General features: G+C 53.5%; 1 protein-coding gene across 6 annotated transcripts in view; it reads right to left on the reverse strand.

The window, feature by feature from the left end:
• Nucleotides 1-546: 546 nt before the first annotated feature.
• Nucleotides 547-13,663, reverse strand: part of LOC133358481 (POU domain, class 2, transcription factor 1-like) — a 140,548-nt gene continuing 127,431 nt past the window's right edge. For all 6 annotated transcript variants that reach the window (XM_061576807.1, XM_061576804.1, XM_061576805.1 and 3 more), the window contains exons 14-16: nt 11,172-11,877; nt 9,666-9,751; nt 547-7,878 (exon numbers count right to left, since the gene is read on the reverse strand). In XM_061576807.1, the coding sequence (XP_061432791.1) occupies nt 7,544-7,878; nt 9,666-9,751; nt 11,172-11,877 (1,127 nt within the window). In that variant the 3' untranslated portion in view covers nt 547-7,543. The remainder of the gene's footprint in view (nt 7,879-9,665; nt 9,752-11,171; nt 11,878-13,663) is intronic.

Raw genomic sequence — 13,663 nt, forward strand, 5'->3', positions numbered from 1 at the left:
GCGGTTGCCTTTCATCTCCCCCAACCCATTGTCTGTAGGTCAACATTGCTATGTACTGCGTTGATGTTGAACTTAACGTGCACCGTACGGAGCCAACCGTGCCAATCGGAGAACATTCGATGTAAAGTGTCGCCGTCACGAGTTTCCACTCGTGTTCTCAATCCGTGAAGTTGTTGGGTCATCTCAACCAGCCTGTGTGATGCAGGTTGGGACAAGAACACAACTTGACGTCAATCGTCCCCGAATGTGTTTTTTAGCGGGTCTCTCCTCTCGTTATGCTCATGGCAGGATAGGGACGGGTCGGCGATGCCCGTCTTGACGCGAGTGTTATCTCCGTGCCACAAAAATCAACGCATATTGTTGAGTGCGTAGCGTGGTTAGGGGGTAATGCCTGTGGGAATTGGTGATGGTATTTGTACGTGAGGGGAGTATGGCCCAGGGCGGTGACCGGCCCAGGGCGGTGGGCGGCCCAGGGCGGTGGGCGGCCCAGGGCGGTGGCCGCCAGCTCGGGGCGGGTGCAACACAAGGCAAAAACGACTCGGCGTCTCGGCAGTTCCACATCGTTTATGAGCGTTCACGGGGGGTGTTAAAAGTTTACATGATGCGCCCGTCCACAGAACCGGCCCCACAAGTCGCGACATTACACACACACACGTACCCCAGTGCCTAAAAGTAAATGCGATAACACAGCCCAGAAGAACCGACCGCCTGATAGGAAAAATAACCACGATATGTTTGCCTTTACAAGAGCGGGTTTTTGTTCCTGCCCAACCCCACAAACGTGTCATCTCCACTACCTAGTCATCAGCAAGTTACTTACTGAGGTAAAAACCTTAACAGTTGATAAAATACATACATAATACTAACACAAATCCTTTTTTTTCTCTTTATCTTTTGCCAAAGACATACAACAGTTTACGAATGAATACAGATACAGTACAATTGTTTTACTGACAATACCACCAAGTGTTAACTAAACCTAATTGTCTCTAGACCACGACAGCATATACATCTCTGGATCATCACGTGTTACAACAGCATTCAGGCTAGAGCTAGCAAAATATATACATCTATCTATACGCTTTGGATCAGTGAGGTTAGACTGGCGCTCAGCTGGGGACTTGGATGGGCGCCACACACACACGGTGAGGGTCACCACAACTTGTTAGCGTCTTTGGTATCACAGAAGGCAGAGATTTTGGTTCCTCTTGCGCTTTGGGATGATGAGGCGGCGCCTGGCGCTGCCTCCTACACGACACGGCGGGGGTGGGGGGTGTGAGCGGAGATGGAGGCGGCGGCCAACAGACAGAGCCCCCAAATCCAAACCCAACCTCAAGCCCCCCACCACGCGGAGCTCAGTGCGGATGGGGGACCCCCCCCTCCCCGTGTGCCGGCATACTCACTCGCTGACTCGCAGACGTGCACATGTACACATTCGCTCACTCGCAGACGTGCACATGTGCACATGTACACGCTCGCTCGCACCAAGCGCGAGTGTGCACTCACGCACAGGCATGCATGCACACCTACGGACTCGCTCGTACACGAGTGTGCACGCTCACGAATCGGCGCAGGCATACACACTGACACGCACAGGCGTACACACACTCAACGCGTGCACTTACACTCAAGCACAGGCATACGCACTGACACGCACAGTCATGCACACAGGCATACGCACTCACGCACAGGTGTGCACACCTGCACACTCACGCACATGTGTGCACACCTACGCACTCACGCAAGCATTTACACACGTGGATGTACATGAGCAGGGGTCGGAAACCAAACTAGCAATAAGAGCCATTTTTTGCGAATTCGTCAAACAACTCACTATTTCAAGAGCCACAAATCAACGTGTATATGAGACGGTGGGTCCTTAATAAATAACGCCACGAAGCAGTCCTCAAAGAGCCACATTCGGCTCCGGAGCCGCAGGTTGCCGACCCCTGTACATGGGCATTCGCGCACACAAACACAGTAACTCGCACATTACACAAACACACACAGTAACTCGCACATGACACACACACAGTAACTTGCACATGACACACGGGCACGACACTCGCACACAACGCAGTCGCTCACGCACGTGCGCACTCACAGGTGGAGCAATCCACAGTACCATGGACGCGTTGTTTGGGACAGTGCCATCCCAACTCATAAATAGTTTGCCGGCTTGCTGAACGTTTGCCAGGCAATCTTGAACCACGTTTCTCTTGTTTCCTCCAAACCAGTAGAAAATAGGCGGTTTCAAAGAAATTGTTTCGTTTTTTGTCTACAATTCATACATTCACGCCAGACGTTATTGCGGAGCCGGTGAATAATGCAAACCACATAAATTAAAGCGGGAGACTTCATCATCTGGGAAAGGGGGGCACAGCGTTGGTTACATGGCCTCTCAGCAAGAACGGCCCTGGATTCGATTCCCTGTTCTGCAGAGTATGCGAGTGTGTGGAGTCTGTATGTTTCACCCTGTTCTGCAGAGTATGCGAGTGTGTGGAGTTTGTATGTTTCACCCTGTTCTGCAGAGTATGCGAGTGTGTGGAGTTTGTATGATCTCCCCCCCGTTCTGCAGAGTATGCGAGTGTGTGGAGTTTGGATGATCTCCCCCCTGTTCTGCAGACTACGTACGAGTGTGTGGAGTTTGTATGATCTCCCCCCCGTTCTGCAGAGTATGCGAGTGTGTGGAGTTTGTATGTTTCACCCTGTTCTGCAGAGTATGCGAGTGTGTGGAGTTTGTATGATCTCCCCCCGTTCTGCAGACTACGTACGAGTGTGTGGAGTTTGTATGATCTCCCCCCGTTCTGCAGAGTATGCGAGTGTGTGGAGTTTGTATGATCTCCCCCCGTTCTGCAGAGTATGCGAGTGTGTGGAGTTTGTATGATCTCCCCCCGTTCTGCAGAGTATGCGAGTGTGTGGAGTTTGTATGATCTCCCCCCGTTCTGCAGAGTATGCGAGTGTGTGGAGTTTGTATGATCTCCCCCCGTTCTGCAGACTACATACGAGTGTGTGGAGTTTGTATGATCTCCCCCCTGTTCTACAGACTACGTACGAGTGTGTGGAGTTTGTATGATCTCCCCCGTTCTGCAGAGTATGCGAGTGTGTGGAGTTTGTATGATCCCCCCCCTGTTCTACAGACTACATACGAGTGTGTGGAGTTTGTATGATCTCCCCCCCCCCTGTTCTGTGTGAGGTTTCCTCCCTGAGCTAAACCCACACATACACAATGTAATTGGTTTGAGCTAAAACATCTCAATACCGAAATATTACCTTGCAAATTACTCAACTGGGATCACACAGCAACAGCAACATCGCCCCTTACTGTGACAACTTTGCACTGACCCTCCTGAACAAAACGAGTCTTAAAAAGACTCGGTGAGGTAAAAATCGGAATCATAATCATAATAAATAACCTGGTTTTGACTGCCACTTCTGTGACAATTGCGATACTGTGCATTGCTCCGGGTCCACCAGCACACACAAAAACTCGCGCTACACACACACACACACAATTACATTCACAGGCGAAGCTCTCACACTTTTGCCTTGACACACGCACACGTCACACGACGCAGTGACAGCCTCCCGCTAGAGCTAAGCTGCATAGTCTACCAACAATGCATGGCACAGCAGATGAGGAGGGATGCACACACCACGCGCACACCCCACGCGCCGCACACACCACGCGCACACACCACGCGCCGCACACACCACGCGCACACACCACGCGCACACACCACACGCACACACCACACGCAACGCTGTATGTAGAGGCGGCAGAGGCCTTTTCGGCAGCCGTAGATTTATGAGGTGTGGGGGGGTACCCCTGCCCCGGGGGCTGTGCCGAGCCCGCTCGGGGGAGGGGGGCACGCCCCCCCCACTCGCGGGGTGGTCTGTGGTCCCAGCGCCGCGGGAGTGTGTGTGTGTGTTAATCCAAATCGCCAGCTTAGCCCCCGTCCCTCGTGGCAGCCACCGGCGAACCCCCCCCCCCCCCCCCCCAGCTCTCTCTCGAGTCAATCGACCCCGGGGCAGCGGGCCAGGCTCAAACCTCGCGCCACAACGGTTGTTGCCGAGTTGGACGTCGGCGAGGAGAGACGGGGCCGCTTCCCCCCCCCCTCCACCAACGCCAAAAACACAAAAACCCCGCAGGCAACGGGAGGGGACAATCGCTGCCAAGGGCCCAGCAGCGTTTGGCTGCCGCCCCGACCCGACCCGACCCGCCCCCCATGCCCTCTTGGAAGCTGCCGGCTCTGGCGGCAGGGCGGGGGGTCGCCACGGGAGGTCGCAAATTGCCAAGTGAACGCGTGGCCCTGGAGGGCCCCCCACCCCCAGCTCTCTCTCTCGCGCGCGCGCCCCGCGGGACCCCCCCCCCCCCGGCAGGACCAAGGGGGGCGAGGAGCGAGGAGGATGGGGCGCCCCAGCACCAGACCGCGAGGGGCCCGCGCGGCCGATGATCGTCTCACATTCACTCGCTTCGTTTGTATTTTTTAGTTTTTGATTTGAGATCTTTGGTTTTTCTCTTCACGTCTTTGCTCCCTCCCCCCTCCAGCACCGTGGCAGCTCCGAGGAGCCCGCGCCGATCTGCCACAAGGGACCTCCCCTTTTCGCTTACTCGTTTTTTTTTCCACTTATTTTCAATTTTTTTTAAAGCTATTTATTTGGTTAGCTGTTTTAAATAAATGAGGTATTTGACAAGTCGGGACTGACGCCAGTTCAGCTACACGAAGGATAAACCCAAGTCACAGTTTCTGACAGAAGAACCCACGAGGAATATTACAGAGCAACGGCTTTGGTACGGAACGAGGCCGGGCGGCAGAGCCCAGCCCAGGTTCATTCTGCAGTTCAGTTCACTCCTTTAAAGCTAATCTTATCCCATATTGGCAATATTATTACTACTACACAAAAAACCATTACTGAAATGTTGTGCTGTACTGTACAAAGGAAAATAAAAACACAAAAGAAAATCATTTAAAAACAGCCTACTCGGTTTCATGTCTTGCAACAAATACTGAAAGATCAAATCCACCCACCCAAGATGGGACCTTTCAAACAACATCGGGATCGGGGTCAGGGTTCAGGGCCCACACCGGCGGGGGCACGGCGAGCAGCGGGGGACGAGGCCGTCCCCTCGTCTGGGAGCCATGCGCCCCCCTCGCTCCCCCCCTCGCCCGGTCTCTCCGCCTCCCGCTCAATCGCTCGCGTCCCGCACGGCCCACAGAGTCCCCGGGGCCCTGCCTCGCGCGGCCTCTTACAGCCCAATCGTGGTCCACCAACGTGACATCAGGTGGCCTAAAGTGGCCTCTTTAAGTGACTCCACGTTGTCCCACCCCACCAGTGGCTTGGGAGTGACCCCCCCCCTCCCCCGTTGGTTTCCCAGTGGCCCTATGGTGGCCCCAGGATGGCCCCAGGGCGACACCGCCCCGACGAGGAACGGGGTGGGGGAGGGGGGGGAGCGTGGGTTGGTGCCAGGCCCGGCTGCGCGAGTCGAGCCAGTCTTTGGTTGTGCGGGGATCTCCCCCCCCCGCCCCCCCCCCCCGTGATGTGGCCGGGCCATGAGGGGGGGGACCCCTCTCACCCCCCCCACCCACCACGTGGCAACGGTGGCGCCCCGGGGGTTCAGGGTACAGGGGGGATCCACTGCGGGATCGGTTTTTTTTTTGGTCTCAAGTTAAGGACGACGACAGTAAGAATAATAATGCGGGTTCGTGTGCTGTCTTACGTATTCAGCAGTAGAAATAATCAATCACCGTACAAATCCTAAGAATACAAACTCCGTTACAGTCAGATGCACGAGTGAGAGGGCTCGGGCGACAGCCGATCCCCGTGCCCGTGAAGGGCGGGTGGGGGGGGGCCGGGGGGGGCCTCACTCGAGCCCCCTCCTACATTCCCTCTCGCTCTCTCCGCAGCGCAGCAAAAACCTCTGCATCGCCCCCCCACTCCCTCCCCACCGGGCGGACGCAGGGGGGGAGGGGAAGGGGGGTGTCCCCCCCCCTCGCCGGCTGTCAAAGTTCAATCATCATCCCTCTCCCCGACATTGCACTCTAACACCCAAAAAAACATACACAGGTCACGTGACGAGGTCATGGAGGTCACGCGATGGGAAGAACACGGCAGGTCAACGAGGGGTCGCAGCACGACCCCCTCACCCCCTCCATTCGGCCGACCCACTGCACTGAATTCCTTTGGTGATCATAAAAGCTCGTAGAAAAAAGTTTTGGCCCGTTCATTTTTTTGTCTTTTAATTTAATTTAAAGCTTTTTTTTTAATTAGTGACTTTTTTTAAGCCTCGTTATCTTTTTTCTCTCTCTCACCTTTGTTACGTTTAAACCTCCCCAACCCTCCCCCCCAACCCACCCACCCCCCCTTGTCTACTCGACTAGGAGCTAGAATAATAATCTAGGAGCTGGTTCGAGTTCTCAGTTAAAGCTCGGCGACACGCAATCACGTTGTGTGCAGCAATGAGGTATTTCTCGCAATGTACATCGCGACTTTTGGTTGACAGCTGTGTTCAGTTAAAGCAGTGGTTTACTGATTAATTAACTCTCCACATTGACCAGGAACGACTTCGTTTCCTACTCGTAGTCATCGTCCGCCGTCACGTAGTCGCCGACGTCTTTTCGTTCCTCTCATTCTTTTCCCCGAGGTTTCCCACTTTTATCTTAAGCCCACCCCAAACCCTGCCCCACCGCACCCCGTCGTCAAGATTTGGCATTATCGACGTACAACCAGGGTACTCAGTCTTCCAAAACACAGCGATGGAAATTAAAACGACAGACAGAACAAAACACAATCACCGGATTCTCTCTCTCTAAAAAAACGAAACAGCGTTACAAAAAAACGTGGAATGATATGAAGGTAGTCCGCGGAGGTAACCCGCGGTTTTTCGCCCGACGTCCCAAATTAAAACGCGCGTGGAGGCGGCGGCGGCGGTGGCAGAGGCAGCAACGGCGGGCCGAGCGTCGGAAACGAACGCGAGCGTAGTCGCAGTTTTTCGCCGACTTTGTGTTCTGCGAGGTCGAGACCGCCGAGCGACGCAACAACAAAAAAAACACCGCGCGACGCACGACAAAAAACTCGTACGCTCGATAGCACGCTCACCCGGCCCCAGCGAACTGCTGCGGGCCCCCCCCCACCGCACCCCCCACCATCACCCCCTCACTTGTCTGCCTTTGGTTTTGCAGGGGGCGAGGGGGAAAGACCCCCACGAGGTACCGGGGGCGGACGGGGCCGCTGTGGTGAGGGTGCCGGGGAGGTTGGGTGGAACGGGGGATAGGGGGGGGCGGCAGCGCCGAGTCCGCACGTCCGGCCTTGACAGTGCCACATGAAGTCTCGCGCCGGCCTGTGCAGTTACAGTCACACACTCATCGTCATCATCATCACTATCATTATTATTATTAGCAGTAGTAGTAGTTATTTATTAGCCTTTGGTGTAAGATCCTTTTTGGAATTTCTTTGTTTCTCAGTCTTTAGGAGTTGGAGATGAGGCCTGTAGAGATGCAGTCACTGTAGCCTTTGGTTAGGTGGGAGGGGGGGGCCCGCTCTAGGCCTTCGTCTGCCCGTGGCTCCCCTGCGGTGCATTCTGGGAGGCGGGCAGCGATGCACTCTGGGAGTTGGGGTGCGGTGCGCTGTGGGAGGCCATGAGGGCGGCGCTGGGCGAGCTGGCGAGCGCCAGCACGGCGCCGTGGGATGAGCCGAGCGGGGACGGGGCGGACATGGAGAGCAGCGGGATCCCCGACGAGTTGAGGAAGAGGGGGGCCGACACCAGGCCGCCCCCCCCTGTGGGGCCCCCCGCCCGCCCGCCCCCCGCCCCCGTGATCACCAGCCCGCCCCCCTGCTCCAGCGACGGCATGGAGAGCGCCCCGCTGCCGGCCAGCGCTGGGGGTGGCACGGAGGCAGCGATGTCAGCACGGCCGCGGCACACCCACCACCCCACCTCACTCTCCTTACCTCCATGCCACTCTCTTACCTCTCCCCTCTCATCTCAGTACAGTTGGACTTATGAACAAATCGACTTACGAACAGACCTCTGGAACATAACTCGTTCGCAAGTAGACGAGTCCCTTTATGCATTGTTTGGCACACTCACGTCGCTGGCTTTTTGAGCGACCCAATGGTTTTCGACTCCGTTCAGCCGAGTAATTTTCATCCACTCCTCAAGGCGAGATCATAGAAAAATTATAGGTTCAGGTAAAAGCCTTTTAAAAATGCTGTTTAAGATCGTTTTTTTTATTATACACTTAAAAACTGCCTTAAAATGTCACCAAAACGTTTTCTGTTAAAAAAAAGGAAAACTTTTCAAGTGTACAGGGAAAACGAAACGACATGTCTCGGACCGTGTTCGCGAACACAAGGCAGATTTGAAACACGGCAGAACCAATACTTCTGCCGTGGGTGATCACTGCTTTAACGCGGTGGGTTCACACGATATTGTTTTTTTCCGAGACCAAGGTACTCTGCAAACCTTCGGGCTACCATCAAAGATTTGTCCATGAAGCCATCCAGATATATAAACAGAGACACAATTTCAACCGAGAAGATGAGAACAAACTGAGCAATCATTGGAAGGATGTTATTAAATGTTATTATTTGTAAAGTCATAACTTGCTGTGATGTTTCCATCCTTCCTGCTGTTGTTTAGCAGTTATTTCCGACTCTCTGAATTACATCACCTTGTTAAATGTCTTTACATTAACAGACTAAGGTCTCACTAACATAGCCACCGTTGCTCCCTTTTGCCTCGATGTAACGGTAGCTCTCGCTGTTTAATAGGCTGGATGTTTCACTGGCACGGCCACCGTTACGGTGGTTCTCTTGCGATGATACGCTGGCCTCTCTGTGCAGCAGCCAACGACGCAGCTTGTGTTGCCCACGAGGTGGCGCTATGCCCGGTCCTCTGACACAGACATGCCATCTTCCCATTATACTCGCTCACATTGACACGCCAATCTCTCACTTTAACGCAGCTGCTGTGCATGCGGCGACAGGACTCCTTTCCATCTCTGACCCCGCCTACTTGCCCTTGAGTGACACCCACCTCAAACCTAGACATAACCTCTTGTTGCAGCAGCCCTTTCTTGTTCAGCAGTTCTACTGCTGTATCTTTCTACCTGATGACGATTGCTTGTGTTGCGATCGAAACGTCGTGATTTATTATTTAGTTTTTGGCCTACGTGACTTTACCGAAAGAACCAAAGAGTATGGATTCCTGCAGTCACGAAAGCTTCAAGTCAAGATTGTACAGGGCTGCTGCGAAAATGCTCACAAGTGTTTGGTAAGTATAAATGCTGTTTAAAGTACCTTTAACTCAAAATTGGCAATAAATGTGTACATTGTGTTGTACAGTATAGGTCAGGTACTGTACATGTACAGTACGTATTTTGGTTGCTAGGTATGAAACAACGTTCCCTCAGTTACGCTCCCTATTCCCAAATTATTCCATTGTTTCTTATGGGAGAAATCGCCCCGCTTTGCGTCGCATATGCAACGTTTACGGCCTTATGGTCCCTATCCCCCCCTACCATTTCCCATTATTTTATGGGTGACAATGTCTCCGTTATACATCGTTTAGTTACAAGTATAAACTTTCAGGTCCCTAACCCTGACTTATAACGGGGATTTCCCCGTATGTGCTGGTGAGTGTGTGGGTGTCTGTGTGTTCGTACCTTGTATGGTAGCCAGCGTGTTGTTAGTGAGCAGAGCTGGGTTGAGCGCTCCCCCGAGCCCAGAGCTCATGCTCAAAAGAGTGCCACTGCACACGCATAGGCACACACAGACAAACATCCACCCATGTAGCCTTAACAGACTGTTGGACAAGTGCTGTTAGCGAATAACAGCACCTATGAAGCCTGACACAGTACACAGTGAGGGAGAGGGTGGTCAGCATTACGCCCCGTCACCTCCGTCTCACCAGTGCTGATGTTTACATGCGCTAGGTACTATTTTTTTAAGGTTGAGTCAACCTAGGGGAGACCCAGGACCGATTCAGATAATTATCGCCGATGTTGGTCACTGTGATTCGGAGTCGAACTCTGGTTGCCGGATTTCGTAGGGCAGTATGCTAATCGCTAAATGGCATGACCACAGACAAAGACCACCCAGTATAGCCTTAACACACTGTTGGGGCAAGTAGTTAGTGAGCACCTATGAAGGTCGGCACGTTACACGAGGGAGTGGGTGGCCAGCACCACGCCCGGCCGCCTTTGTCTCCCCAGTGGTCGTTGTTTACACACTGTACTAGGTACTCATTTGAGGCTGAGTCGACCTCGGGGAGGCCCAGGACTGGCTCTGATAATCGTCACTGGTGTTGGCAGTGAGCGGGAATCGAACTCAGGTGACCAGGTTCGTAGCACAGCGCGCTTACCGCGACACTACCCCCCACAGTAACACAATCACACGTGTACACAGACACGGCATCGTAACACCCGGCTTGCGTAGATGCTTGCACCTCTACAGATGACGGACTTTCAATCGACACCAACATTTTAAATGTAGCGCCGTGGTGGTGAGATATTAATTACCTCGCCTGGTATGCAGGAGGTCGTGTTTTCAATTCCGACCCTGACGCCTGCTGTATATTTGTTTGCATGCTCTCCCTGCAGTCGCGTGGAATTTTATTCGGGTTCTCAGAGTTTTCCCCTCAACATTTTAGAATCAACATCACGCGTTTAGAGCATTTGGCTACTGCTATGAATTTCCACACGATGATAAATAATAAGCCACTTCTTTGAGCTTATCATTGGTGATAGCCTGGTTACTTCTGAAAAAGGGCTACACAGATCAGTGAGCCTTACCTTGTAATATAGAAATAGTAGTGAATGTGGATTGTATAAGGTTTGTTCAAAGTGGCAACAACAACAACCGCCATTCGCCACTAAGTGGCGGTGAGGTCACCACGACGCTTGTGCCAGGCCATGTGCACCTTGAGGCCACGTGAAGTCTCGAACGCCCGCTGGCAGGAGGTCACGGGGCAGACCCAGGTGCCACAGGTCGACTGACTGAAATGACTGAGATGACTGGCTGATGCACCACCTGTGCCCCCTACTGTGCCAACTTGCTGTGCACACACGAGCATACAACCGGCGAGTGCTATGGACTCGCAGGTTAAACCGCGTTGGCCCTCACGCCGCGTGACCGTAACTTCCACCCGACACATCCCAGCCGCTCCTTACCCCGCGAGCTGCGACGGGCTCACCAACCCCGCGTTTCCGGCTCCCGCCAGCATCTGCCCACCGGAGATGAGCCCCCCACCGCCACCCCCCAGCGAGCCCAGCAGTCCCCCTCCTCCGCCACCACCGCCACAGACGCCACCACCACCACCGGGCCCCCCGTTGGTGCTGCTCGAGCCGCCGAGCGATGAGAGCAGTCCCGAGCCAGAGAGCAGGCTGGCGGCCGATGTGGTGAGGTTGCAGCTGGTCGGGGCGATGACGAACGAGCAGCCAGTGCTGATCGGCACACCGCCGCCGCCGTGCGTGCCACTGCTGCTGAGCGCCGTGGACAGGAGGCTGTTGGCGAAGGTGGCCGGGGTGATGGTCTGAGCGCCTCCTCCGCCGCCGCCGGGGCCCAGCGAGCCGTGGGTGCAGGCGTGCGCCGCCCCGCCGTGCATTGCGGGCGACGCGGAGGACGAGAACATGGCACTGGCGGGCACCGGCGAGGAAAAGACGGTATGGGTGGAGGGCAGGAAGGACGGGGAGGGCGTGGACGCCGGCAGGATGGCGGCGCCGGAGGAGGAGGAAGAGGGGGTGGAAGGAGCCAGCGAGAGAGCCAGCGAGTCGCTGGAAGTGGCGGCGGCGCCCGCCAGTGGAGGGGAGCCCACGGAGGAGGGGGATGAGATGGCCGGGTCGGAGACGCCGCTGAGCACCGAGGCCATGTCGCTCGCTACGCACGTGCACGCACAGACACGCACAGATACAGAGATACATAAAGACATGCACGCAGAGACACGCACAGATATGGATACACACGCAGATACATGAACAGAGATTTCCGTAGAGATACATAGACATACGCACGCAAAGACACACATAGAGATATACAGAGAGATGCTACTGTGCAGTTGGAGGTAGTCGCCCTTCAACAACAGCGGAGGGCAGAGGAGCAAGGCTCACAAGAACAAGTGGAGCACTGGGTGGCTAAAACGCAGTGAGTTGGCACAGTGGGGAGTATAGGTGGTGCAACCTGCCAGTCATCTCAGTCAGCCAACCCATGGCACCTCAGTCTGCTGTGGTGACGTCACCGCCACTTCGTGGCAAATGGTTGTTGTGAGTGTGTGTAGTATGGGGGAGCAGTAGTGGAGCTGCACTACAAACCTGGCGATCCGAGTTCAATTCCCACTCATGGCCAACACCAGTTGGAAAATATTTGAACGAGTCCTGGGCCTCCCCTAGGTCGACTCAGCCTCAAATGAGGATCTGGTCCGGTGTGTAAACATTATCACTAGGAAGACAAAAGCTGGGCGTGGTGTTGGCCACCCACCCCTTTGTGTGCCGTGCCACCCTTCATAGGTGCTCGCTAACAGCACTTGCCCCAACAGTCTGTTAAAGCTATACAGGGGATCTTTGTCTTTGTTGTGTGTGTGGAGTTTGTATGTTCTCACTCTTGTTATAGATGTGTTTCCACTGGCTTCTCCAATTTCCTCTCATAGCTAAACACATACACACATTGGAACTGATATTGGTTAAATATCCCCAATGCTGAAAAAAATTACCTGCAAATTACTAAGTTTGGATCACACACAGCAACATTGACCCTCCTACTGTGGTGGTGAGATGTTAACCGCCTCGCTTGGTATACAGGAGGTCGTGGGTTCGAACCAGAACCTGACGCCTGCTGTATATTTGCAGTTTGCGTGTCTCTCTCCTCGTGGTCACGTATAATTTTCTCTGGGTTCTTCGGTTTTTGCCTCTACATTTGGAAACATGCGTCGAGATTATTTATCAAAGGCTCGCTGGTAGGAGGTCATGGGACAGACCCAGGTACCGTGGGTTGCCTGACTGACACATGCCTATTCAGCCAATTCAGTATTTGGCTGCTACACATTTCCACTTGATAAGCAACTTCGTTGAGTTAATATTTGTGGAAAGGTCGCATCTAAACAAGGAACACAGTTCAGTGAGCCTTTCCTGTTAAAAAAACTGTTTATAGCTTACTCTGGTTCTTTTGGTAAAGTTACGTAGAAAGAAATTAAATTATAATAGAATACGACGTTTCGATTGCAACACAAGCAACCATCATCAAGTACAAATGAATGAGAAAACAAACATAGTTTCACACTTAACTTCTAATTTAGAAATCTTTGGAAGAACGTAATCAACCAGGCTATGCATTAACTGTGTGCTAATTGACTACACTTCCTAATTTTACTAAATTTGCTTTCTACCGTGCTTGTTTCTAAGTCCATTCTCTCCTCCAGCCGCTATGAGCAGTAATTCCACACAACTCCCCCTCTGCCCCGCCCCCTCTCTCTCTATTTAAGGCCTCGACACAGAGACGTTGTCTTTCTGTGCACCTATGTGTGCGTCTCTCTCTGTTTGTCTCTGTGTGAGTCTCTCTCTGCTTGTGTGTCTGTCTATGTGTCTCCGTGTCTATGTTTTGTCTCTCTCTCAAATTTAGCAATCTTTGGAAGAACGTAATCGACCAGGTGGGGTGTTGACTGTTGTGTTGG

Source organism: Lethenteron reissneri, chromosome 62 (assembly GCF_015708825.2).
Source record: "Lethenteron reissneri isolate LAM-NWPU_2019-01 chromosome 62, ASM1570882v1, whole genome shotgun sequence".
Lineage (NCBI taxonomy): Eukaryota > Metazoa > Chordata > Hyperoartia > Petromyzontiformes > Petromyzontidae > Lethenteron > Lethenteron reissneri.